Below are 26,373 nucleotides of genomic sequence, written 5' to 3' on the forward strand. Positions count from 1 at the left end.
CCCGCGTCGAGTTCTGTTATATCGCGTTTCCAAGAGGACTCTTCAAAAGTCCGGGATAAAAACTATCCCATGTTCTTTCTCAATGTCAACTCTATCCCTATACCAAATTTTATTAAAATCAGTTCTGTGGTTTACACGTGAAAGCGTAACGGACAGAAAGAGAGTTCCAGACTTTCGCATTTATAATATTGGTTAGGATAAATATTAGCCTTACCCATTAATGAAATACATTAGTTTTGGTAAAAGTTTATTTAATATGTTACACCTATTTACATTTTCATGTTTTAACATCAAGTGTTTATATTCTAAACCTCGTATTTAGCACCAGGTAATTATCTAACAACAATTCAATAGAATAATGGCTGATGTAAGACATCTAGCTTCACATTATTCAACGTAACTTTATAAACGCTTTTTTTTATACTAACATAATGTAATTTTAAGTCAATAAAATCAGTAAAGATTATTCAAAATTTATTACGGTAACGTGTGCTAAGAAGATTGTCGACTGTCATTGATTAAAATGTTGTTTAAAGGTGGATTTATGTATTTACCTACCCATGCTTCTTACAATAAAACAATAGATCCTAAAACTAAATTATTCTTATATCACACAATATTGCTAAATATAACAAAGCTTACTTTATATCGTTTACTTGCACAACATTAAACGAATATTCTAAGACAATTATAACTAGTTCACAAAATTAAAAAAAAATGCATCATAACTCAAAATGAGCTGGTTATGTACTATAGCGGCATAATCTTCACTCTTAGCGAGAAGAATTTAAAGCGAGGAACGCGAATATCGCACTCACTGGCAGAAAAACCGCCTCGGACGAATGATTTCGTTCATGCTCACAATAAGAGTAGGTATAGTAAAGTACAGTAAATATTACTGGTGAATTGCTATTACGAATCTCCTGATAGAAATGTAAAGTTCTGGTCGTGAGGTGTTATTGTCCGAAGTTGGCTATGCGACTCCACGATGGTCAAAATGTCTGAACAAAACACTTCGTCACACATGCGAAGCTTCAAATGGCTTTAGAAGTGATTGACAATAACTGTTAAAAATATACTGAATCGTCGTCACCGAGAGGCGCGTGTTAAGAATATATTGAATCGCCGTCACCGACTGGCTCGGCATCGGCGCGCATACTCTGGGGCGACTTGATGCAGCCACTGCGGCTGTATGGCGGAGACCGTGAGCATGTAGGTGCGGCTGGTGCTGAGCAGCTCGGTGTACAGGAGCGCGGGGGGGGCAGGTCGGACTGCGTGCAGCGCGCTGGCGGGGTGCAGTGCCGCAGCCGCCCCCGCCGCCGTCACGTACCGCCCCGCCCCCGCCCCGCCCGCCCCACCCACGCCGCGCTGCCAGGCGCAGTTCGTGAATAGACCGCATAGCAGACATTTCAGTAGCTGAAATTGTAATAGGAAAGTTTACATTTTAGATTTTAATCAAATTATTTGTCTGTATTTTATCCTTGAGAAGTTTAGTCAAAATCACGATATAGGTATGCATAATACTTTAGCTTTTCACGTACGTTAGGGTGCGTCCACATTTGGCGAATGCGCAGCACGCGAGCCGATCGCGAGCTGTCCGCGAGCTGCGCGCGTGCAGTCACTGCAATAGTTCGGTGCGCCTCTTTAGCGCAACTCACGCAAGGCTCGTATAGAGCGCGCAAGCGGCGCGCGATCTGCGCGCAATCAGTTCTCGCCCTTACAGTTCCGTATATTGGCTCAGTACTATCGAAGATGGCAGACGTCGCGCGCCGCCTGCGCGCCGCTCGCGTGCGGCGCTTAGGTCGCGCGCGAGCTGCGCGCGGGCCAAGCAGAAGCGGCGCACGAACAAAAGTGCACGCGCGCAGCTCGCGATCGGCTCGCGTGCTGCGCATTCGCGGCGCATTCGCCAGATGTGGACGCACCCTTACGTTACAAACTTTTTATCGTCCCACTCCTGAGCACAGGCCTCCTCTCATACGGAGAAGGACAGAGCATAAATCACCACACTTGCTCAATGCGGGTTGGTGACTTCAGACTATATAGACCAGGTTTCCTCGAGATGTTTTCCTTCACCTTTTTATCAGCCATTGGTGTCTAAGATATATTCATTGTAATCTATAAATATAAAACACCAATTACCTGATCGTAAGCCTGACCACAACTAGACACGGTCATGTTAAGTTTCTGACAAATCGCAAGCAGCTGTTGACGCACCTCGCACGCATACGTCAAGTTCTTGTGGTTCAAATAATTTTCTTTACACCATTGCTGGAAAAATACACACCATTTTAAATAATGTTCAATTGGGCAAAATTAGAAGAATTTTATATGGCCATAGGTTTTTACCTTTTTCAAAGGTGCTTTACAAAAAGCTTTGAACACATTGAGTAGGGTGATGTGGTCTCCTAAAGGTGACAGGAACTTCTGTTTCACTTTAAAAGCTTCTTCCCTTTTATGCATTGGTGTATGGAACACGTTTTCACTGGATAACACCGATATTAAACTTAGTGCCTGGAATGTAAATAACAAATATAAATTATGTATCTTTATTTATCAAGGGTGCATCCAGTCCGTAACAAAGGTTGTGGGCACATCAATCAGATGTGGCAGAAAATTCAGTCTTAATTGTTTTCGAGACAACGATATATAATAAGGCTTGATAGCCTTACTTCCTGTTGTAGTGATCTACAACAGGAAGTAAATAGGGAAACTATATGTATAACTGATTAAATAGGAGGAATACATGAAAGAGGACATAAGAGAGTATCTAAGGGAGTACATAGGTGTACTACATAGAAGGAGTACCAAAGTGTGTACATAAGGATTGCATTCTTCGTGTGCACATATGTCTGAATTGTTTCCACATTCATGTTCCCATACATTTTTGAGTACTTCTTACATTTTCTGGGGTACATACCTCCTCCAAACAATTATATTCCGGCGCACTCAACAGAACCTTTGAATATTTAGGCTCTATTGGAAATGTTGACATCTTCTTCCCAATAACGGTCAGTTTAGGGTTGTTCTCATTGTCAATAGCTCCTGAAATAACCATAAAATATCCAGATATCAGTGTCATATTTTAGATCTGTATTACATAGCAAAAAATTTGAACAAGACTAGTCTTTTTCACACCTATTATTGATTATTACCTAATTCCTTAAGTATGGACAGCGAAGCTTTGACAGACTCTGGTGGCGGCGTGTCAATCAGTGGGAAAGTACTGGGCTCTGCACCCGCCGCTATCAGCAGCAACAGGGTCGATGATAACGGACACCTGGAATGGAAGTCAGTAAGATAAACGACCTAGTAATAGTTTGTAGGGAGAGAACGTAGGAATTTAATAAGTTAAATCATCCTCATCAACATAACCTTTTATCAAATATAGCTTCAAGTCTCATCAAAAGCAGCTGAGTACCTACCAGTGTTTTAGATGGACTGACTGCCTATCTGATCCCATTGAACCCATCAGACTTATTTAATTATTTTTATCACTACTTTATATTCGTGAGTAATTCAAATTGTGAGTTACTCACGAATTTGAGTTTGCTATTGCCTATATCGTGACTAATAAAAGAAAGAAAAGGTACTTGAGTAATGTTTCAAAAATGTTGTCAGACGAATGTGTAGGAACAAAGACAATAAATAAAATTCAGAATACACGTCACTTGTTACCTAAGTATCTCTGGCGTGTGATGGTGGGGGCGGGCGCGGAAGTCGTCGGCGGTATACAGCCGGTACGCGGCGCCGGGCTGCGTGCGTCCCGCGCGGCCGGCGCGCTGCCAGCCCGCCGCCTGCGACGTCGCGCACACGCGCAGCCGCTCCGCGCCCGTGCCGCCAGACCACGACCTGGCAAGTGAACAAGTAATATGAGCGAATGAACTCGAGACCAACGCGAGCAAAAATAATAAATACAAATATGGTTAAAACGAATCTTAATTGTGAGATGACAGCAGAGTATGGAAGGAGAAAACATGCTGAACCAACCCCAAATTTAATTGCCATACCCTAACTAAATGGCGGATATATTTATGATGATCATCAATAATTTTATGACTCAAACTTTGAACTTTCAACATGTAACAGTTTTTTGTTTCAGTAAGGCATGCTAAATAAGGAATGCTCTATACTAAATTCAAAATCATGAACTGGCTGGATAATTTTAGGTTCATCCTTAACCATTATAAACAGTGTTTGTACTTGTCCACTCATGATTTTTTACAAACCAGTTGCTACTTACTAAACATACCTTTCTTTCACAACGCCAGTGTCGATGACGCACTTGATGCGAGGGATAGTGACAGAAGCCTCAGCTATGTTAGTGGCCAGTATGATCTTGCGAGTGCCGGGCGGCGCTTCCCGCCACACCTGCAGCTGCTTGGCGGGCGGGAGCCCTGCGTACAGGGGACATACCCTAATAGGGGGACCTGTAGCTTCCTGGAATGTTCGATCTAGCATAAAAGCGAATACAATGGTAATTATACTGCAAATTGTTCAAAATTATGATATTCATTACTACACTAGAGATTTTTAAAACTTTATACATATAATTTAATAAATATATTATTACCTTTGCTATCTGTTTGATATTGTACATGACCGTCTCAATTTCTTCTTGTCCCGTTAGAAATACGAGAAAATCGTGGCTGGAAAATATTACAAATAATGTTTAGGAAATTTCTTGTAATGGGTGTATTAACTACATACAGTGGTATAAAAGTATGTTTCTCTCTTACTTAGCAGGAGTAGTAGCATGAAGTTGGAATATCGTACACACTGCAGCATACTGATAATCCTCTTGTTTCTTCTTTGAATGATAAATGGTAACTGGAAATGTTCTGCCTTCCAAATATATTACTGGACAATTTTGGAAATATTTTCTAAAGGAGTCAACATCCATAGTGGCAGACATTATGATTACCTGAAAGAAGAAAAGGTTGTAATATAGTGGATGACTGTGATACAAGTACAATAATACTTGCTAAACATAATATTGTAAATATAAAAGAAACTGTGTCATGATTTCATGCCAATACTGAAATAATTTAAATAAAATTTGTATGAAGTAGCATCTTTGGGAAACAGGTGAAACTTCAGGGAGCACGCTATATTTATTACTATACTAATAAGGGAAGAATTACCTTTAAGGGATTTAACTTCTGTTCATTTCTATCTCTCTGTGCTAGTTTGACAATGCCAAACAGTACATCTGTGCTCACAGTACGCTCATGTGCTTCATCCAACACGACTACAGAGTATTTCTTGAGCAAGGGATCTAATATTGCCTCTCTGAGCAACATACCATCTGTTAAGTACTTTACTTTGGTTCTCGGACTAGTCACATCTTCAAACCTTACAGAATACCTGTAAATAAAAGTCAATAAAAATCAGTAAAAACAACCAATAATTACTGAATTAATTATCTAAAAGTCAGAATTCAGATTCTTTACCCAACAATGGATCCAATCTCAGTGTTCATTTCAGCGGCAACTCTAAGTGCTATTGTGATAGCAGCCACTCTGCGAGGCTGGGTCACTGCAATAGCACCATGGCCCTCCAGACGCTGTTCATGAATTAACTGGGGGATCTGTGTAGTTTTACCACTACCAGTCTCACCAATTAAAATCATTGTGTCATTTTTCTTTATCTCTTCGAGAAGTCTGAAAACAATTGTTCATTGACATTAGAGATATTACAAAAAGTACTATCATAGTACATTGTTTTAACACCAAAATTTTACTATGAGTTATACATTTATTATACTTTTTCAGCCACAAAAGAAAGTTCTTGCCGCACTAATAACCGCATAGACGAGCACTGCCACAATCATCTGGCCAAGATGCTCTGTGGCTAGTGATATATAATACATTTATTAATATGTAAGTAATAAAGCTGAGATTAAATAAGTAATTTGAAATAGCAAATACCTGTTCCGAACCATGTACACAGGCAATTGCCGCCTCGCCTCTTGTAAATCCTGTGCAGGCTCATTGACAACCTTATCTTCTTGAACATTATTACGGCCATTTGTTTCAACTTTTATATTGTTTGTTGTGCTGACATTGTTAGACAACTTAATCTTCTTCACTTTTATGTTTTCAACAGCATGTTTTCTTTTCAAGCCATTGGATTTCACACTATTTCCCATGCCAACAGAAGCATATTTTGAGTCCATTTTTACGAGTGTGTCTGGAAAGAATGTGTTTACTATAAAATACATAAACTACATTCTGTTAGTGCCATTTATATGTCATGCTGCTACTAGCAGTAATCTCTTGTAGTGTGAGTGACTTGACAGATCAGACCTATTAGCTTCTTACTTCATGGTAATCAGAACAAGAACATTTGAACATAGAAAAATTTATTCATAAACAGTTGTCCATTGCTGTGATAGCCTCAATAAAACCAGTGTCTTTCTTTACTAGATAATTAATGTTACTTATAAAACTTAAATTACTGATTGAATTGATGAATATTACCTTGCTTGGGAAAATAATATCGCTTTTTACATATTTTCAAAATACGTTATATTAAAGACCAATGATAGAATGGCACACCATTCTACAAGTTCTTTTCATGGTTCTGTATATTACACCTTTAAGAAACAATAATTAACACAAATTATAACACCAAGGCAAGGGGGAAGAACACGTGCAGAAACCATACCATACATTTCATCTTTCTTTTTGTTTTTCAACAGTGACAGTGACACAAACACATAAGACCACAGACCACAGTCATACATTATAGGAATACAGATGTAAAAACACCTGTCGCATTAACATATTCCAGTAGTTAAAACTTTCTAAAACATACATAGAGTTCTTAAATTCTCACGGGTGCTCGTTTCCGTGCAAAAGTGTTTATTTATCAAATTGCTGTGCTGAATCCGAGTAGACACAACTTTCGTATTCAGTTATTTTTCTTTCACTCGCTCAGGTTTTCCTCGTATCTGAATAAAAGATGGCGAATAACGCTAATATCCAACATTGTTGGATCGGTTCACTGTATCCAAACATTTTATTTTGAGAAAAAAGTAACTGATGAAAGGCGTAAGTAAATGAACAAAAATGTATGAGTCTGATATCACCTTTAGTTCCTTCTCAGCACGTTCTCAGCTGTTTGTGTTCCCCACGTGTTTGAATTGAAAATGTCATTAATGTCAATGCATGCATTGCATGAATGTCAGATGATCAGCTGTGGATAATGTCATCAAAGAGAGAAATTGAGCGAATTTATAAATCTGCTTCTTCTGTTCTAGCTCTGGTGGGCAGTAATAATCGCTAACAGCGTGAATATGTTTATGAGTTTTTCGTCATAACGATCTTATAAATAAAGAAACAAAGATGACTTCCAAAAAAATACTCGGGGTATTCCGTAACCAAAAAATATTCGGTGTTCGCCAGTATTCCAAATCCTATAACCCTGTAAAAAAGACGTTAAACGTTTTAGCAAATGATATGCCTAAAATAATGGGTTTCAAAGATAAGCCATACTTTTATCCAGAGCATTCAGATATAGTTATAATTGGAGGAGGCTTCATAGGGTCATCAGTAGCCTATTGGTTGAAAAAGAGGACCGGTGAAGGTTTATCAGTTGTAGTTATAGAAAAAGATTTTTCTGTAAGTATTATTATGGTCCTAAAATGGCTTGAGAACAGAAGACTAATTACTGTTTTTTGTTTTAATTATCTACAGTAATATTTTCATTGATTTCAGTATAAATCGTCTCAAAATAATGTGTCCTTAGGGACACTGACTCAGCACTTTTCCCTGCCTGAAAATATTAATCTAGCCAAATACAGTGCTGAGTTCTTGAGAAACATAAAAGAGCACTTGGGTATGGATGTTGACATTCAATACATGCCCACAGGATCAATAACTTTAGCAAGTGAGGAGTATGCTCATAAACTGGAAGAAAATGTTAGTCAACTGAATGAACTTGGTGTTAGAAATAATTTATTAACAGCAGCAGAAATAAAAAGCCAGTTTCCATGGATCAATACAGACGATGTTAAATTAGGTAACATTAACTTCATTAAAAATCTTCACAAATTGTTATATTAATAAATATTCATTTAATGCCAAAGTAAATATTGACTATAGACTGTTTCATAACAACTGTTGTTGTATGCAGCATAGTCTGCTAGTGGCCTCTAAGCAATCTCAAATATCTACTCACACTGCTTATCTAATACATTGATAAAATAATATTAACTTATATATTTTCAGGATGTATGGCACTAGAAGCAGAAGGAACCTTTAATCCTTGGGCCTTATTGATGGCAACATTACGTAAATCGAGAGATCTTGGAACCACTTATGTAAACGGAGAAGTAATAGGCTTTGAGTTAGAAAAACAAAAAGATGTGCTCATGGAAGGTGTGACTCCTGGAGGATATGAGAGAATAAACAAAGTTATATACAAAACAGAAGATGGAGAAGAGTATGCTATCAAATTTGCTATTTGTGTCTTAGCCGCTGGTCACAATTCTGGAGAATTATCAAAATTGGCAAAAGTCGGGACTGGAGATGGAATTTTAAGTATGCCTCTGACAATCGAACGTAGGTGAGATAAGTTTCATTTTAATTAAGACATAGAATTGACAAGTACATATTGTAATTCGTAATAATTCTTGCAGGGAATGTGATATATATTCAGTTCCAGACAAGGCATCAGAAATAGGCCTTAACATTCCTCTGGTTACGGATACTACAGGACTGTGGTTAATGAGAAATGGCTTAGAAAGTAATCTATTGTTTGGAAATTTACCACTTATTAAAGAGGAAACTAAAAGCGGATCTCAAAATGATTACTTCAAATCAATTATTGAGCCGTCATTACTAAACCGTGTTCCAAGTTGTGACAAAACTAAAGTAAGTAGATAATGTATATCAAGAATATTCTAATTATGGTGATCTAATATCCGATTTTCACATTTTACTGTTATGTACTTATTTTAACAATCATAAGAAGCACTTTAACTTCATTGAAATACAATATTAATAGTTAGTCAATGAAATCATTATCTTAGGTAGTAGTTTATTTGTTATGTATTTGTGAACAAGATTTTTTTATAAATGGAGTACCTAAGTGTACCTAGCATTATGTCTATTAATATTTCAGATAGAGAAGTTCAACACTGAAATTTACGACTGCAATACTTTCGACAATAATGGCGTAGTGGGACCACATCCTTACCACAATAACTTATTTATTGCAGCTGGATTTGGAAAATTAGGTGCGTTAATAAATTATAATCTAAATTATGACAGCAAATTAACCTCGTATGAACGATAGAATCAATTCTTTCTTTCAAATGAGAAAGAACTTGTTAGCAGCAGGTTCTATGTGTTTATTTAATTAACCAGTATAATATTTTTATTTTCAGGTTGTCAACATGCACCTGGCATTGGAAGGGCAATCACGGAGTTAATCATTGACAGTCAATTCACAACTGTTGATTTAACTAGATTTAGCTTTGATAGATACTTACTTAGTGAGAGAATTGTTGAATTTAATGTCTATTGAGATCCTGTTATCTTAAGATTGAACTATAATAGATTATTGAAAGTTTAGGACCGTGTTTCATTAACTTATGGACTTGGACTAGATGCTGATGTTGAAATCACCCATGTCCTAAGAAAACTATTTCCTATACTCAGATAAAAATAGCCATCTTCCTAGACCACTCTTGATCTCCATATCAGTGTGAAGGTAATAAACAGTTTTTTATAAGGTTAGAATATTAAGAAGACATTATTTGAATAAATTAATAAACATTTATTGTTCACACTTAAGTTTCTACATTATTTGAAATAGATTCAAAAAATTATTTGAATTGAGCTGGTGGAGCTGCGAATAACGCACCGCCTTGTTTCGATGCAGCACGGGATGGGGCAAATCCTAATAGCTTCTGTATATTTTGCCTGGAAAATAATAAAAGGGCACATTATATAATGAAACAGACAAAGCAATAAAAATATTGCACGTAACATGAATGGTTTACTAACCAAACACAGGTTCTAAAGTTCATAAAAGGTTAGCTTTATTTCCTCACAAGTTCATATTAAACAGTAATTATGCTAAACTGGCAGACAATTGGGAAAGATCAAGCATATTTAGGGTGAGTTGCACCATTTAACTAAGACAATAATCAAACTACAACCAGATATAAAATTGGCCATCAGTAGTATCAGTGATTTGGCAACTGAAAATAGTTATCATTGTTGTTAAATGGTGCAACTGTTAACTTAGTACACATGTTATAAAAATTACCTTATACTCATTGTGCACAATATGTACAAGAATATAAATGAGCAGTCTGAATAATCATCACCAGGCAGGTTCCTGTGACTAAGGCCTTGTATCCATGATATCGGGTAGAACGGAAGTTTAGCCACAACCCTTCCATCAAATCTGTAAAGCAACATTTATAAAATAAGTAGAAAAGATCTTTAACTTTTTCAGAAATTATATTACTACTAACATGGAAGGCAACTAGCCTTGATGCAGCCCAAACATGGTCTTAGCAGGCTTTGCAAATTCTACATGATACTTAATACTTTTGAATTAAGCTATGATAAATATATTATTATCTTACATGCTGTTAAACATGCTCAGTAGAGCAGTAAATGCGAATCCTATGGCAAACATTGACTTCATCTTAACCAAAGAAAGGTCTCTGTTGTTGTTTTTAAGTCTTTCTTCCTCCCTTTCAATCTTCTTTTTGTGTTGTTTGTCCAAAGAGTCTCCATGAGCTTCCTTTCTCTTTTCAACTGCAAAAAATAAACAATGGTATTAACATGAGAAATCATTCAAAAATGTTTCATTTGCATAGCTTCAGCTACACTCTGATTATAATTGCAAATTTGGGATCGGGAAAAGGAAGCCTCTGATACTGCCCGGCAGACTGATGGCAGTAGAGGCCATCACTGTACTCAGATGGAGTTACCTACATACCCAACTTCAAGATTATGTAGGAGTAGCATTTTAATTATAAACGTCAACTTACGCTTTTTGCTTTGACGCTCCACCTCTACTTTAAGTTTTTGGTACTTTTCTGTTCTATATACCAGTATCCATGTGAGCCCTGAAACAGTGTGAATACAATGTTAGGGGTCACAGCTACGATTAACCATGACTGAACATCAGCTTATTAACGATTAAGCCTTATTTTACTGATGTCTGTGAAACAAGACAAACCTTCTCCTAAAAAAGCCGTACAAATTGAAATAAATACAATGAGCAAAGAGTCACTCCACATGGTAATGCCGCTTGAATAGACAAGTCTTTATGAAAACACGATACAGTAGGCTTCTCCAACTGATTTAATTCATTTATTTTATATTACACACAATAACCACCAACTTAGTCGTAATCTGCCGAACCCTGAAACTGACAGAACTTGACAGCAGCCATGAAGAAACGAAACGTCACTTCTTTTATGTCATACTTCCATTCAATGCTCCTCATACCAAAACAATCATTCGGTCAATTTGGACCCCAGTGCTGCCAATTCATATAATAAAATTATTTATTTGCTGTTTTGCTTATGTCCCCAGATTTATATTTTTGGTCAAATAAATTATCTACGACAAATACAGTCACAAATAATCAGGTATAATCCTGCCTAGCGATCGTCAAAGCATGCAAGATGTTGCCTATTAAAATATGTTAAGCGCTACCTAGACTAACAATCACGGAGACCAAAATGACGAGTGAAGATGTCATAATAGAAAATCTCGAGGAACGTTACTGTCTTCGCCCATATACACCTTTGGAATCCATCCATTTTTCCAAGCGGGGCGCACGGGTATACCTTCCTACTTCCTAGTACAAGGCTAGTAGGTTTTTTGAACTTGTAGAAGGCGCCTGACTTACCTTGCTTATGGCATCTCCACTTATGTATCTTTCCTTATTCAATGCGATTAATTAAATTGCACAATATTGGGTTATAAAAATAGTCGTGGTGGTCTAGTGGGTAAAGAACCAATCTCTCAAGTTTGAGTGCGTGGGTTCGATTCCAGGTCAGGCAAGTACCAATGCAACTTTTCAAAGCCTGTATGTACTTTCTAAAGATATCTTGGACAATAACTGTGTTTTGGAGGGAACGTTTAACTCTACGGTTTGGCTGTCATTGAACATCCTTGGCAGTCGTTACGGGTAGTCAGAAGCCAGTAAGTCTGACACCAGTCTAACCAAAGGGTATTGGATTGCCCAGGGTTGAGGAAGTCAGATATGCAGTCACTCCTTGTAAAACACTGGTACTCAGCTGCATCCGGTCAGACTGGAAGCCGACCGCAACATAGTTGGGAAAAGGCTTGGGAGATGATGATGACTCTGTAAAGCACTTATAATCCATTTGGGCTGATGCAGTTGAAGACCAGTGTTTTACAAGTCCCAATTGACCTCCTCAACTCAATCAAGTCAGCTATCTAGGCAGCACTATAAGGGACAAAGATGCAAAAATAACAGCCGGCTTACAAACTTTAAACTTGATTTAAAATAGTCCAGAGTTGATAATAATTAATTTCATTTTATTTTACTCAGTGTAGGTCAAAAAAACACGTAAACTAAATTCAGCCAGTTGGCTCTGACGGATGTTTTTACTACATCAGTATTTTATTTTTTACGTGGCAACTCTAAGTCAACCCGTAGTTCAGTCTTACTTCCTTTTCCGTTCTCCCCGCTCATACTGTAGTTCATTCATGTTTAAACAATTTTGTTCAATCTCATTCTTCAAGCAATCTCCCCGCTTGCCAGCCGTTTACTCGGATCGAACGTATTAGCTGGCCTTAGCTTGGAAATCTGCCAACTCACTGAATTTTAGAAAGTGTATTCCTTTAATTTAATTAAACTCCTTTCTGTAAGGCTTTAAATGGAACAGAATATTAAATGTAGGAATATTAAAATGAACTACGTATCATATTAGTTGCACAATTACCAAATCTATCTATAATTGTCTCTGCTGTGAATACAGACAATCGTATAAATACGTTTAAAATAGTGTAATTACATGTTGATGAACTTAAAACCTAGAAAATAAGTGTTTCTTCGTGCAAGACTATTAGATTGCTACAATGACATGACGCCATGTTGTTTCTGGAGCACAAGGCGTGGCATTTCAACCATTGTGCAATCGGGTGTCGTGTTATTTTTTGAAGTACTATAGAATTAAAAATAATGGTAAGTTAAATAATGTACCTATTACCTATCTACTATAGATTTACCTTACTTCAGAGAATGAAATACATCCACGCAATATATTTGTAGATATTATGTAGACCAAGAATATACCATGCTATCTTATTATCATCATCATCATCATCGATGATACTTATTCTGCGTACGCAAATAGGTATACAGTTACTGGATTACCTACCAACGAACCTTCTAGAACAATATCACGTGATGTGTGGTATTTTTACACGTGACGTAAGACAAGTCGGCCTTGTAATCGTCCACCATTTTGATTCCTTTGTTGAAAATGAAGCAGGCACTCCGTGGTTTGCATTGCATTGAACTTTGAACACGTACCTTGAATCACATTCATCGCACACTGCCAGTTGCGCCAAATAAAAATCTGACAAAATAATCAATCATAAATCTCCGTTTTTCCCTTTCCAATTGTATTCTCCTATAAATAGCTGATTTCCTGTAGTCTTAATCGGACTTTGAACCTTGTTAGTCCAAGGTTCCAGGTGTCCTTTTTTAGGGTTCCGTACTCACACGGTAAAACTGAGACCAGCCTGTTAATAAAACCTCAATGTCCGTCCGACTGTCACCAGGCTGTATCCCATGTAACGTGATAGCTAGACAAATTGGAAATTTCACTGATAAATTCGTATTTTGCTGTCCAACATAAATTAATATTTATAAACAAAAAACTAGCAAGCAAAATAAATATTTTAGGTAACACCTGTGCAGATAATGTAATTTTATTACGGAACCCTTCGTGCGCGAGTCCGGCTCGCACGTAGCCATTTTGTTTTTTTTTTTTATTACAATCTCGTCACACTGGTTGACTTCGATGTATTCCTAATAAGAATTTCAAACAGTTGAAATATAAGTGAGACAAGACGAATTGTTTTTAACGTAGATATTAGTAAAGTAAATCTGGATAATTTATTACGTAATCTGCATGTACGGTTGCGCCGGGGCGCTGCCGAAACCGCGGGTGTGATCGAGTTTTTCAACTATTTAAATTCAACACCTACTTTCACATTTTACGTGCTTGTTATGTATTGCTAGCTTTTTTTTACAAGTGATCGCTCTATCTCACTTCTATCTGTGACGCCTTAGCGGTGAACAAAGAAATAACTCGGACGGTCGTGTTATTTCTATTGCAAACTAAATAAGTATGTTATGCTCGGTTCCTATAAACAATAAACGATCCGATTGTTCTTAAGAAAAACTTATCGGTTATTTTTGTAAGAACCGGGCTTTACACAATTAATGCAGTTGATCTTCGCTAGGGTTTCAAATAATAATAGCAAAAAAAGTGGAACGGTTACTAACAGTATTGCGAACTTGGATAGACGATAGATTTTTATTCGTAATATATTACGGGCCACTTGCTTCTCAGTAATGCCGTAGGTAACCGACATGTACGAAGCGAGTAGCTATGCGATGATTAACTTAACATTCCATAACAATTCCTTAAATCGTAAACATTTTGACGCGAAAGCCGTGCAAACTCACTTCCACTTTCTTATATCCCCAGCTACTACTGACGTTTTATGAAAGTAGCCTTACGATATAATCTTAAGGCTACTTTTTAGCGAGCCATGCGCCATATTTTGTTTTTTTTTTTTTATTATAAAACTGGTTAGGATTATAAACTCATGAATGCGGTTTCACCCTCTGCAGAATTAACTTTATTTTCCAAGTAAATAGTTCAGCTGTTTTTTTTTTTTACCGCAAAACCATACACGGACGTTTCCTTTCGGCTCAGTTGCAATAATGTACTGTTTTTTGTTCCAGCCGCGTATTGATCCAATTCAATTGCTGAACTGCCTGAGTGTGCTATTATCACCTAATGGTGGCATCAAAAGCAGAGACGAAGTTCAGAGGCTAGCTAGGTAAGTCTTTCTACTTTTCTATTACAATTCGAGCAAATCATATCATACTGAAGATGTAACAAAAATACATCAGTTGAGAAATTACTTTTTTTTTCCTTAGAGCTATATGTATAAGAAAATCTACGTTTGTCGCGAAACTATATTGCGAAAATATGTTTAAAAAAAATGATTGAGATGTGAAAGATTAGTACGCTAATGAATAATATAATGACCCTTTGTTACCTAAATTGACAATTTGATTAAATGTATATTTTTTCCTTCCAGCCTAATGACTAAGTTTTCGAAGAAATTGGTATCCAAATGTATTTACATACAAATACTAAAATGTACTGAAACTGAGTTACTTGGTTTATTTATGGGTTCTGGTGGCTGGGTTTTAGTACACATGTGGTTGACTGAAAGTATAGTCACAAAAAACTGGCCGCTGGTAAAGGAGTTATTGGAACTGCTTTTACTATGCCCTGTTGACATAGATCGCTTGAAAACTAACAACTGCCCTAAGTTAGTTAAGGAATTATCAAAGGACGACAACCACTTCGGTAAGAACATTCATAATACTTTTGCCCACGAACGCGCGTATTTAGAATATTAACCGTTCGCGTTCCCTTGTTCCGAGAAGGAGTGAAATTGAAATCATCGAAAATCATGAAAATCGGTTCAGCTGTTTTCGAGTTTTTCACAAACATATATTTATTTAAGAAATACGCCACTAATGACTGAATATACTATAATGGTAGTCGTAATGACTTACGTTTTATTTCTTTTCTCTTATGAATTATAAAAATAATATTAAAATGTTCCTATTACCTATAACAATTCTTTTTTTTACAGCTATAAGAGCCCTAGCATCAAAGTTAGTTGAACAGTGGTTAAAAACTGTTAAGGGCGAGCAAGTTGTTCCGGTCCAGCTTTCTGATATACCTCAAATAATAACAGAGGCGCAATCTGACGCCGAGGCCCTGATAAAATCTGAGTCCAATGTAGATCATGAAAATAATGTCAATAACATTGAAATAAAAAGTGAAGAAAGGGTGAAATTAGAAAAAAACATTTCTAATAATGTCGAAAATGATAAAATCTTGACTGATGTACAAATAAAAGAAGAATTAGATAACGAACCTGAAACATTGCCAGTTCTGAAGATTAGTTTAAAGGATGGAAAACAAGTCATATCGCAAGTAGATGATGATAGTGAAAGTAAATCTGAAATTCTATCTGATTCTGAAAAGTCTAAATCAAAAAGTAGCAGTAAAGATAAATCAGACGACAGACGTAGTAGTAGTAGTAGTTCTAAGTCTACCAGTTCTTCAAAACATTCAAGTAGGTCTCATTCAAGTGATAAACATAAAAGTCACAAAAGCAGTTCTAGCCGCCATAACAGTAGTAAAGATAGGCCGAAAGATAAAGACAGGAATTCTTCTCATAGCTCTAAATCGAGGACTGAAAGTAGCAGTAGGAAATCTAGCGATAAGTCATCGTCTTCCAGTAGCAAATCAAAAGAAGATCGAAGTTCTCGGACATCTTCCGACAAAGATAGAAACAAAGGAAAAGAAGAAAAAGGCGAAAAGAGTAAAGAAAACTCACTTAACAAATCAAGTGAGAAGTCAGATGATAAAACTCCATCAGTTCATAAACTTGGCAAAATACCGAAACTGAGTGACGCTAAAAAAGAAAAGCCCTCGATATCTATAGAAGTCAGAAAACCGGACGAACCTAAGCCAAAAACGGTTAAAACATTCAATTCTAAATTTAGGAAACATGGACTTGAAGAAGAAGTTAAGCCACCACCGTCGCGTGCAGCAGTCTTAACAAAAAAATCGACACCTGTATTGCCGCCAACAGTATCAATACCAAAACGACCATCTCCAGTTCATAATGATCCTCCTCCAGAAAAAAAGCCAAAAACGGTAGAACCCGTTGAAAAACCCGGTGCAATCAAATTAATTCCTCCTAAACCAAAACGTAAGTATTTTTCTATATCTTTCATATTTGATATATTTCTAATGTTTTCTTTTTTTCCAGATTTACAGGTGTGGTGGCAAGGTGTTCCATTAATGTCACCAAGTGTTTTCAATTGTTTAGGTTGCATTAACGTCAGTGGTAAGTCTAAAATGTATAACTTAACGGGTTCAAAAGTGTTTTTAATACTTGTAAAGTATTTTTTTCAAATAAATATTGAAATCAATATCTATGACTTTTTCCGTTTTATGCTTAGTTCAAGTTTAATATCCTAAATTTGTTAAAGACTTAGTCGTGATGTGAAAATACCAGCGCACCTACACTGGATCCGTCCGGGGGCCTCGCCGCAGCGCTGATGAGAACGACGCTCCAGGAGTGGTTCTTCAGCAATCCATGTAATCAGAAACAGAACAGAATAACTATAACAGTAGACGACTACGACATGATTTTAGGAGATTTACGCTTCATACCATATCTTTTTTATAAAAAAAAAAGAAATTAAGATGCACAAGATTCCATAATTAGGCCTACAATTTAGCGTTAGTTAAACAGACCAGTTCAGAACTAATATTTCCCGAGATTTATGCCCTGTCGAAACTTATGTCTAGAACAGTAAAATAAGCAAAACACCCGCTTACTATGATGAAGTACGCTTCCCGTAGTCGATTAATCAGAAACCAAAATTCGACTAGTTCTATTGTGTGACTGAATACCCGAGTTAGACCCAACATACATTAGAAATTTTCTAAAGCAATAATATTATCAAAATTCAATATACTGCTTGCGTTTTCAATCAAAGCCCAGATATAAACAACAGCAGACACCCAGTCACTTTCGAATAGTTGAAAGGAGTCTGGTTTAATGAATCTACAAGCCCGATCCATTATATGTCGGTGGTTCTAAAGAATCATTGATTGATGTTATAGTTACTATACAATCAACATGGTTGTCTTGCTGTAGATTTCGTTATACCGATCCTGATCAATAATAATTCAACCAGTCAACGTCATTCAAAAAGTTTGTTTTTATTTATTTGCAAATTCTAGATTAACAATTTGATTATTTAGAATATCTATGTAGTTAGGTATTTTTCGTGGAATCACAAGTGTGAATTTAATTTTACAAAAATACCGTTCAAATCTTTAATAAGTACCTAATTGCCCTAGAAAGATTTCGGTAAAATATGCTTATGTAGCTAAATAGGTACTTAACGCAATCACCACATATCATTATCGCCGATTGCAAAATATTTGATATCAAGCGAATACACGCAAAGGAAGTTAATACCGCATCTAGTAAACCTGAAAAGAAATCGCCGTCTACGACTCCGTACCTATATATTTTTGGCCTCAGTACGTACCTAGATGGCCTATCGACTTGCTTGCTACACAAGGAAAAATAAACCTCTACAGATACATTGCCAAGCTTCCAATTACTTTCCGGAAGAACCATAAGATTACTTACCTACTAATAATATCTAGGAAAAAAAATGCTACATAACATACAATGTACTGCTGTGCTAAAGTACAACGTAGCTTTACAAAAAGACTTATAATGTAACCCTGAATATAAAGTTTAGTAGGTAATGGTTTTTTCCGAATCAGTTAAATCACAGTAAAAGGTTTGGTTTTATAAAAGTTGATAAACCTTTTATTACTGAAATGGTTCGGTAGGTTCCTACCTCGCTACGCAGATATACTCAGTTCCTAAGTGATGAATAAGTTTACCAATGTAGATTAACTTAGGTATATATCTGCGTATCAAGGTGCAAACTAACCAAACCTACGTGAATGTCAACTACTGATCGTGTGAACTGATGCAGATATTCGCAAAATGCTTAGCAGAACAAAGTCCGATTAAGAAATGACCGTCAGGCTATACATTCTTCAAATGGGCATAGGCAAGGCATGCGCCTTAGATGTAGCTGGCTAAATGAAATTAATCACAGAACATGAATATTTTGATACTCTATTTACACAGTACCTACCTACCTAACCTATTTAAATTGATAGCAGATAAGAAAAAAATCGCGTCCCGAAAAAGTAGTACTTATTGCACACAAATTTATTTTCGTAGAAAGTAGCCCTAATGTAACCCGTGGCGTTCGTCACTTCCAGCTACGTAAAGAAACCCTTATTCCACGGTAGTAACCTAATTACGTAAATAGGCAAGGTAACTAAGCAGATTACCTTTTCTATATTATATTCTATTGTATAGATACCGCCATTCAGTATATAAGGCATATTAAAGATAAGCTGGTGAACTACTAAATAATTATCCTAACATATAAATAACGTAAGTTCTAGTATCCGAGATAATTAACTGTAATATTAGGGAAGAGACCTGTGTCCAAGTAAAGGTTTTAAAAGGACAGTGTGTTAGTAGAATGCAAGTTTTTTCCACGTGTTTATGGTATAGTTAGGTACCTACCGCATTTAGAACGGTACGTACATAAAGTTTAGGACAACACTATCACAACAGTGTTTGAAAACATCAAATCTGGTCTGATTAACTAAATCTTAAAGTTTTTGAATTAAAATTACAATGTTCAATGGTTAACTCTAACTCTGAACTGTTATCCTAAGAGTGACATTCCATCAAAATGTTTCGCACTCGTTTGTTGGCCAATATTGTGCGTGCACAAAAGGGGTGTTACGCACAATATTGTTTATATTTGCTTAGATGAGTCGATCAGAAGATACATTTGTACTGTGTGCCACAGTGGCACACTCCGGTGGAATTTCACCATAATACACACCCTCAGTGGTGAGTAGACAGGATGGCAATTTTTAATGCAAAGAGTTAATATGTTAACATCTTAATAAGGCGAAAAGTCCAGTTGTATAAGTCTATTCACACATAAAAATAACTGTTTTGTGGACAGATTGTGCTTAAACTTTTATCTGTGTATACCTGCACTCATTTCGATTTCAAACAACAACTGTTTGTTGTATGAAGTTGCATTTTTTCCTAGTTATAGATTTTTATTTAATAATAACTGATGAGTTACTTTGATTCTGAAATCTCATGCTATCTCGTAGTGAGTGGAGTTGTACCTACCTAGCTATTATCGAAATATCTAGCGCATGATTATTATTTATTGTTAATAAACACGCGATGTGTATATAGGTACTTTACGAGTAAATTATGATTAACCAGTTAGTTTCCAAATCCGCATATTTATTTGAAAGTTAATTTCCTACATCTACTTTACTCAAGCATACGAACCATACAGACAAATCCCTTATATTGCGCTATTGTTTTACATTTTTTTAAACCCGAGCTTTGCGACTGCGATTTATAGGTTACCTACTTATCTATACATTTAATTAGAAATAAAGATACGGCCATGAATTAGAAATAAAGATGCAAAACCCTGATTTTTCGCAAACATGATTTATTCGAATAAGTATACGTAGGTAGTAGATACGTCATATTAATGCGTGCCTATTCATGTTTCAGCAATTTTTTGTTTATGAAGGATAATACTACTTGATACTACTTGCTTCAGATCAGTTACATAATTTACAAAATATTGCTTTAAACTATAAAAAAATTGAGTAGGCGTAACTAAAGGCCGATACCGAAATAATCTGTTTACACAAAATCGATTAAATTAACTACTAAATTAAATAAACTATCTTCTTAAATAATGATTTCATCGACTACCTACCTAGCTAATTGTTATTATTGTATTTACATTGTTATCAGCAGCATTTTGTTTTAACTCGTGTCAAGATGTTAAATACACGTACATATTTGAGTAATCACCTGTTTCTGCCGACTATGACTGTGTGTCGTTTCGCGGTTATTAGGAATGTTTATGACCATTCAACGCCAGTGTAATCAATCCCTTAATTTTGGTGCTCAGTCCAACTAAAATCGTAACATTTTTTAAGCGATTTCATAGTGTCATAAAAGCTAATAAATCGCCTATATAACAGTGTGTTGTTTTAGGTTAGCACTGTACGAAACGAATATAAAATAGTGTACATAGATTCAGTCGGCAGGCAGCTATAATGCTTCAATATTTTAGCTGCTAGTCTGCACTGACCCGTGGAAAATCTTCTGCCATATCTTCCCGGTAGTACCTTTATGTATGTACGATGGTCTTAAGTGAATTATTCTAATGTATCTAAGTACTCACTTAATTTTATGAACGTTATAAAAAATGGGTAATCGGTGGCAGGCTGTTCATCATTTAAACGTGCCTAGGTAAAAACAAAAATTGGAACCGCGATCGGTCGGTACTGGAATACGCACACCCTAAAAACCCGACTACCCTGACTCTAGCGGTTTCATCCGCTTGCCGGGGGAACTACTGCACGTGCCCCGATAAAATATAGCCCATTTTAATCGGGAAAAGTGTTGCTTTCCAAAACTGAAAGAATATCGGTTCAGTTATTTCGGAGCCGGACAAACAAACGAAATACAGTATTACGTTTATTAGTAGTAGTTACAGTAGAATAATTGTTCCGACAAAGCAAACATTTCAAAACTATAAATTGCCGCCTACCGCGAAAATCGTAATTCGGTAAATCCATTTAAACATTTGAAGTGTCCTTACATAATTACTTAATTCTTTATTTATTTAATTGATGAATTAGCGAAAAATCTTGCATGCAACTAACTGGGACAGTGGGACAGGATTATTAAATAAAAGGTCAAGGTTCCGAGCGCTGCGGATGTTGTCTCTGTGTGACGATGAATGTGTGTTTTCCTCGCACAAAAGTGGCCACTGTTAGATGTTTACAACTCATCCCGTTAGCTATGAGATAGATCTGAAAAATACATCGAATAGATTTATGAACTGTTACAATAAAACGAAGAGATTAATTATGTTTTTAAAATTAAAATAGTTTCTCAGTTCACCTACACTTTCAATAAAACCATTTAAAAACCCAATATAATAGTTAGTAGATAAAACTAACTTATAGATGCCACAAGGTGAGTTCGCATCGTTTTTTTTTTCAGTAGTTCCTCAGGCATCATAAAACAAGAACATGATATAAAGCTCAGCAATGACTGTTACGTCTGTACTTCAAGAGTCTTATTTTTATTTATCCCAATGTACATGTAGTTCATGTGTCAATTATTGTTAGCTATCTACAGGCTCGCAACTAAATTAAGTAGTAGTGTTTAAAAGTTTTCGATTGCCTATGTACTCGTAAGTAGCTGCTATTCTCGATTGCGCCACGCGAAATGACTTTCACTATCTGTTTGGTTGTTGAACTCAAGAATTAATGACTAACTAAAGGGGTAGTCCGAATGAATTGTAGTTTTTTTCCTGACTGCGGTATTTTATTGCTAAATCTAGTTATTACTTTTGTAGATAATTAGGCTTTATTTGATGACTATTCCGTTGCATGCAATGTTTGTTTGTTTTTGACAAGTCTGCTTCTTCAGACCGGGTCGTGTGTAGGTAGATTCGTCACGTCTCTAGGCGCAGCATCCTACGATTGAAAGATACCACACGACAAAGGGTACCAACCCGATTTGCTTATTTATTTTCATTGTTGTACCTTATATGTATGTTATACCTACGTGCCTCAAAGGCATTTCAACCCGATTTTGCCCCGTTAACTAGCTGTTAATCGACTGTAATAGCCAGCTTATCTTGCGCTGGATCTACTAAACAAATGAAATGGCACGATTAAGCGAGCTAGGCACTAAATCATGGAAGTTTAGATTATGGTGGACGATTGGCTTAACATGTATCTATGAAGCCAAACGGAGGTAACGCCTCGTACAAAATGGCTATAAGCGTAATGCTATGACCTTACAAACGTGTCTGTCTTAAAATCCATAAGCAGTAGGAACCACGTCCTTGAGTCTGCCTGGCCTTTATATTAGGATAGGGTTGTCTACAACGTATACATTTCAGTCTACGAAAATGTTTACTGATTAGAAAGTCAACAGGAAAAATAGAATATATTTTATACTTTTGTTTCGTTAGTAGATTTGGTAATAAGTAGATGATGTATATATTCTTCTTTATGTAGGTGTTAATTGCTAAAACGAAAGACTGATATTACAATTGAACCCGTTAAGGTATATTTTAGACTTAGCTATCTTATTATTTTTTTATTGTATTTCGATGTTTCTACAGGTGCAAAATGCTTTTTGAATTATATTTATCTTACAATATGTTTTGTTTTGTTTCAGCAATAATGTTGTTAGAAAGTGACATGTTCATGGATGCGCTAAATGCTTCAGCGACGAACAAAAGAGATCCAAAGAAAAGAAAACGACGTACAAGTGGATCTAAGGATGGAAATCCAGGGAATGACGGATCACCACCACACACTCCCACGAATATGAGTAGTCCAAGTAGTGAAAGCAAGTCGGTACCACCACGATTTTACCAAGACACACTCGAAACAGAAGATAATAAAGAAAAGGTTTCAGAGAAAAATGCGGATGCAACTGAAAACACTGAAGAAAACGTTACTAAGGAAGATAATGAAGATAAAATGGATACATCGGAACCTCACACTTTAACCATTAATGGACTTAAAGGAGTATTGTGCTACCACAAAAGAAAGGGACCGAAAAAAAGTATTAAGTGGAAACCAGATACTGAATTGGAGGAAATCCAATACTTTGAACTTGATGAAACGGAGAGAGTAAATGTAACGAAAACGTTTACAGATATGAAATACTTAGAAAGGATACACGAAAGAGATGCATTCCAAAAAGGAAGAAATCTCAGTAATGATGACGTCATGGAGGAAAAGACTAATTGGCGGCCGCTAATACCTGTTGACGCCGATGGTCAAGTACAGGTAGAGCATGGTAAAAACAGTAAAGAAAAAGATATTCAAGCAATACGACAAAAAGGAACATTACAGCCTCTTTATTTCTCCAAATCTATGATCCCCGACTCTGCATTTGAGCCTGATCCAGAAACGCATCCTTATACGGAACCAACGATTATACCTCTTGATGACGTCACCGGTAACCAAGATAATATAAGTGATTTTAGAAATATGCCTTGGCCTGAACCTAAGGGTAACGCACCACCGTCGTCGGCGAACATGAATGTTCCCAATATGTTCCCACCGAACATGAACCAATTCCCTAATTCTTTTCCAAACCCACAATTTCCTGGTGTGCCAGGGTTTCAGGGTAACATGGTTCCTGCTGACTGGCCAAGTGGAGTACCACCGCATATGATGGCTAATGGCATGCCAGGGCCCATGGCGCCTGGAGGTATTCCGCCCGGTAACCTACCGCCGGGAATGATGATGCCTCCAGAAAATATGATGATGTCACCAGAAATGTTTGGAGGACCGAATCCTATGTTTCCTGTACCACCAGAAGGATTTAATATGCAACAAAATATGTTTCCAATGGATTTCAATATGTCTGGACCACAAGGGCCTCCACCTTCAGGCCCTGATGGTTTTCCTGGTATGGGAAATTTCCGTGGAGCCATGCGGGGCCGTGGCAACGGCGGACACTGGCGAGGTAAAAACGCTGGAAGCTGGGATGGCCCTCAGCGCGGAAGAGGAGGTGCTCGTGGTGGCCGCAAAGCGGTTTGCATTTATTTCCAACGAAAAGGATCTTGTCGACAAGGCGACAATTGTACATTTTTGCATCCAGGTGTAAATTGTCCATTTTAAGGATAGGTTAGGTGTACCTACATTAGGTTTGAAGAAATTTTGTAAATAAAAAAAGTCATTAAGATAGTTCCAGTTTTAAGCGTTTACGGCTGGATTAGCATTTATACAATCCTGCTGCCGTGCCGTAGATATTCCCTACAGTTTAGAATAAACACCCAAAAAGACTGCTTAATGTAAATAGTTATCTAAGTAATAGTTAAAATATGTACATAATGTAAAGATATTCATAAGTGTTTATACGAAATACAAAGTTAAATAATTTGAGTATATTTATTTACTTTCATTTCATCCAATCATTACATATTACGTACCTGTATTACATTTTGGTAGGCACTTAACTAAAGGTTTTTGTCTAATATAATAATAAAATACGATAACAACAGTTTAGAGAGTTATGCATTTACATAACTCTCTAAACTGTTGTTATCGTATTTACTTACATTGATTCATTGTGTTTAGAGAAATACCATCTCTCGACTAAAACGGATTATATTTTATAAGTTGTGTGTGGCAGATGTATCTATCTGCGAAGGATGAACCGATTATAAAGACACTGGTGATCAGTAATAGAATCAACTCGTCTGTTTTTTTTTATTACCTATATCAATAAAACATTCAGTACCATTACTATAAAAAGTCAGGTTTATTGTATGGGAACTTTCTAAAATGTTATTCTAGTATTCGGTATTTCGTGTAACGGCGACAGAAATACATCTCTGAAATTTTTTACTGTCTGACTATCATGGTACATGAGATTCAGTCTGGTGACAGACGGACAGCAGCGAAGTCTTAGTAACAAGATCTCCTGTTCTACCGTTTGGGTACCTACCTACTACGAAGCGAAGCTACGAAGTCCTAAACAAACCGGCCAAGTTCGAGTCGGACTCACGCACGTAGGGTTCCGTACCATCCAAACTAATATTCTATATATATTTATGGATATCGAGCAATAAAATCACGTTTGTTGTATGACAGCCCCCACAAATATTTATTTTATTCTATTTTTCAGTATTTGTAGTTATAGCGGCAACAGAAATACATCATATGTGAAAATTTCAACTCTAACTATCACGGTTAATGAGATACAGACTGGTGACAGACGGACGGACAGAGGAGCGAAAACAATAGGGTCCCGTTTTACCCTTTGGGTACGGAACCTTAACAACACTTCTCTATGGTAACCAGAGAGCTATAAACTTTGAATCTGTCAAGGTACAGTATAGGGCTTGGCCCAGACCTATCGCATCTATGCTGGCTGTTCCTTCTGTCATCCTGTTCGAGCAAATATGGCCAAAAGCGTGCCTTGCCTTAGTGTAGGGTTCCGTACCTGGGCATCTTTTTTTTAACGACACCAAAAATCATCCCTCCCGCTGTGGGTTAGCAGCGGTGAGGGAGTGTCAGGCCTGCTGACTAAAAAACCGTCGTGTTTAGTCGTCGTAGGCCTATTATGTACCAGGGCCGCGGTAACTCTTTCGAACAATCGATCTCCATAACCCAGTTAGCCAGGCAACCCCGTGGCAAGACTAGTTGTCAGGCTTTCTGGATTCTGACGACTGTGACGACTGGCAACGATGTTCAAATGGCAGCCGTACAATGAACCACGACGACGAATTTTCTTTGGCACCACGACAAAACAGTTAAAGAAGATACCGGGTTCCTTTGACCCTTTTTTAGGCGCCAACTAGACCGGTATTTTTTTACAATTC

At 36.8% G+C, this 26,373-nt stretch overlaps 4 protein-coding genes across 5 annotated transcripts; 2 read left to right on the plus strand and 2 right to left on the minus strand.

Moving 5' to 3' along the window:
- Positions 1-234: 234 nt before the first annotated feature.
- LOC110375436 (ATP-dependent RNA helicase DHX33) lies at positions 235-6,717 on the minus strand. The gene is made up of 13 exons (XM_049852082.2): positions 6,480-6,717; positions 5,928-6,189; positions 5,451-5,660; positions 5,142-5,364; positions 4,737-4,921; positions 4,571-4,646; positions 4,250-4,437; positions 3,676-3,849; positions 3,153-3,277; positions 2,918-3,042; positions 2,347-2,511; positions 2,140-2,268; positions 235-1,416 (listed from the first exon to the last, which is right to left on the minus strand). Exons 2-13 carry the CDS (start codon positions 6,173-6,175, stop codon positions 1,129-1,131), a joined length of 2,136 nt encoding a protein of 711 aa, XP_049708039.2. The 5' UTR covers positions 6,176-6,189; positions 6,480-6,717; the 3' UTR covers positions 235-1,128.
- A 458-nt stretch (positions 6,718-7,175) lies between these two features.
- Positions 7,176-9,578, plus strand: LOC110375437 (FAD-dependent oxidoreductase domain-containing protein 1). The gene is made up of 6 exons (XM_021333541.3): positions 7,176-7,622; positions 7,719-8,022; positions 8,232-8,568; positions 8,642-8,876; positions 9,127-9,241; positions 9,392-9,578. The coding sequence occupies exons 1-6, from the start codon at positions 7,347-7,349 to the stop codon at positions 9,529-9,531; spliced, it is 1,407 nt and encodes a 468-aa protein (XP_021189216.3). The 5' UTR covers positions 7,176-7,346; the 3' UTR covers positions 9,532-9,578.
- A 181-nt stretch (positions 9,579-9,759) lies between these two features.
- LOC110375438 (calcium load-activated calcium channel) lies at positions 9,760-11,428 on the minus strand. Its single transcript, XM_021333542.3, has 5 exons — positions 11,206-11,428; positions 11,015-11,092; positions 10,604-10,778; positions 10,279-10,419; positions 9,760-9,929 (listed from the first exon to the last, which is right to left on the minus strand). The coding sequence occupies exons 1-5, from the start codon at positions 11,264-11,266 to the stop codon at positions 9,833-9,835; spliced, it is 552 nt and encodes a 183-aa protein (XP_021189217.1). The 5' UTR covers positions 11,267-11,428; the 3' UTR covers positions 9,760-9,832.
- A 1,288-nt stretch (positions 11,429-12,716) lies between these two features.
- Positions 12,717-24,936, plus strand: LOC110375419 (serine/threonine-protein phosphatase 1 regulatory subunit 10). Of its 2 annotated transcripts, XM_021333511.3 has the most exons (5): positions 12,717-13,188; positions 14,986-15,083; positions 15,348-15,622; positions 15,915-17,045; positions 23,208-24,936. In XM_021333511.3, exons 1-5 carry the CDS (start codon positions 13,186-13,188, stop codon positions 24,665-24,667), a joined length of 2,967 nt encoding a protein of 988 aa, XP_021189186.3. In that variant the 5' UTR covers positions 12,717-13,185; the 3' UTR covers positions 24,668-24,936. The 2 variants fall into 2 exon arrangements, with proteins under 2 accessions (XP_021189186.3, XP_063891393.1); XM_064035323.1 differs by lacking the exon at positions 12,717-13,188 and having other exon boundaries at positions 14,950-15,083.
- Positions 24,937-26,373: the final 1,437 nt, after the last annotated feature.

This window comes from Helicoverpa armigera, chromosome 6 (assembly GCF_030705265.1).
Source record: "Helicoverpa armigera isolate CAAS_96S chromosome 6, ASM3070526v1, whole genome shotgun sequence".
Classification (NCBI taxonomy): Eukaryota; Metazoa; Arthropoda; class Insecta; order Lepidoptera; family Noctuidae; genus Helicoverpa; species Helicoverpa armigera.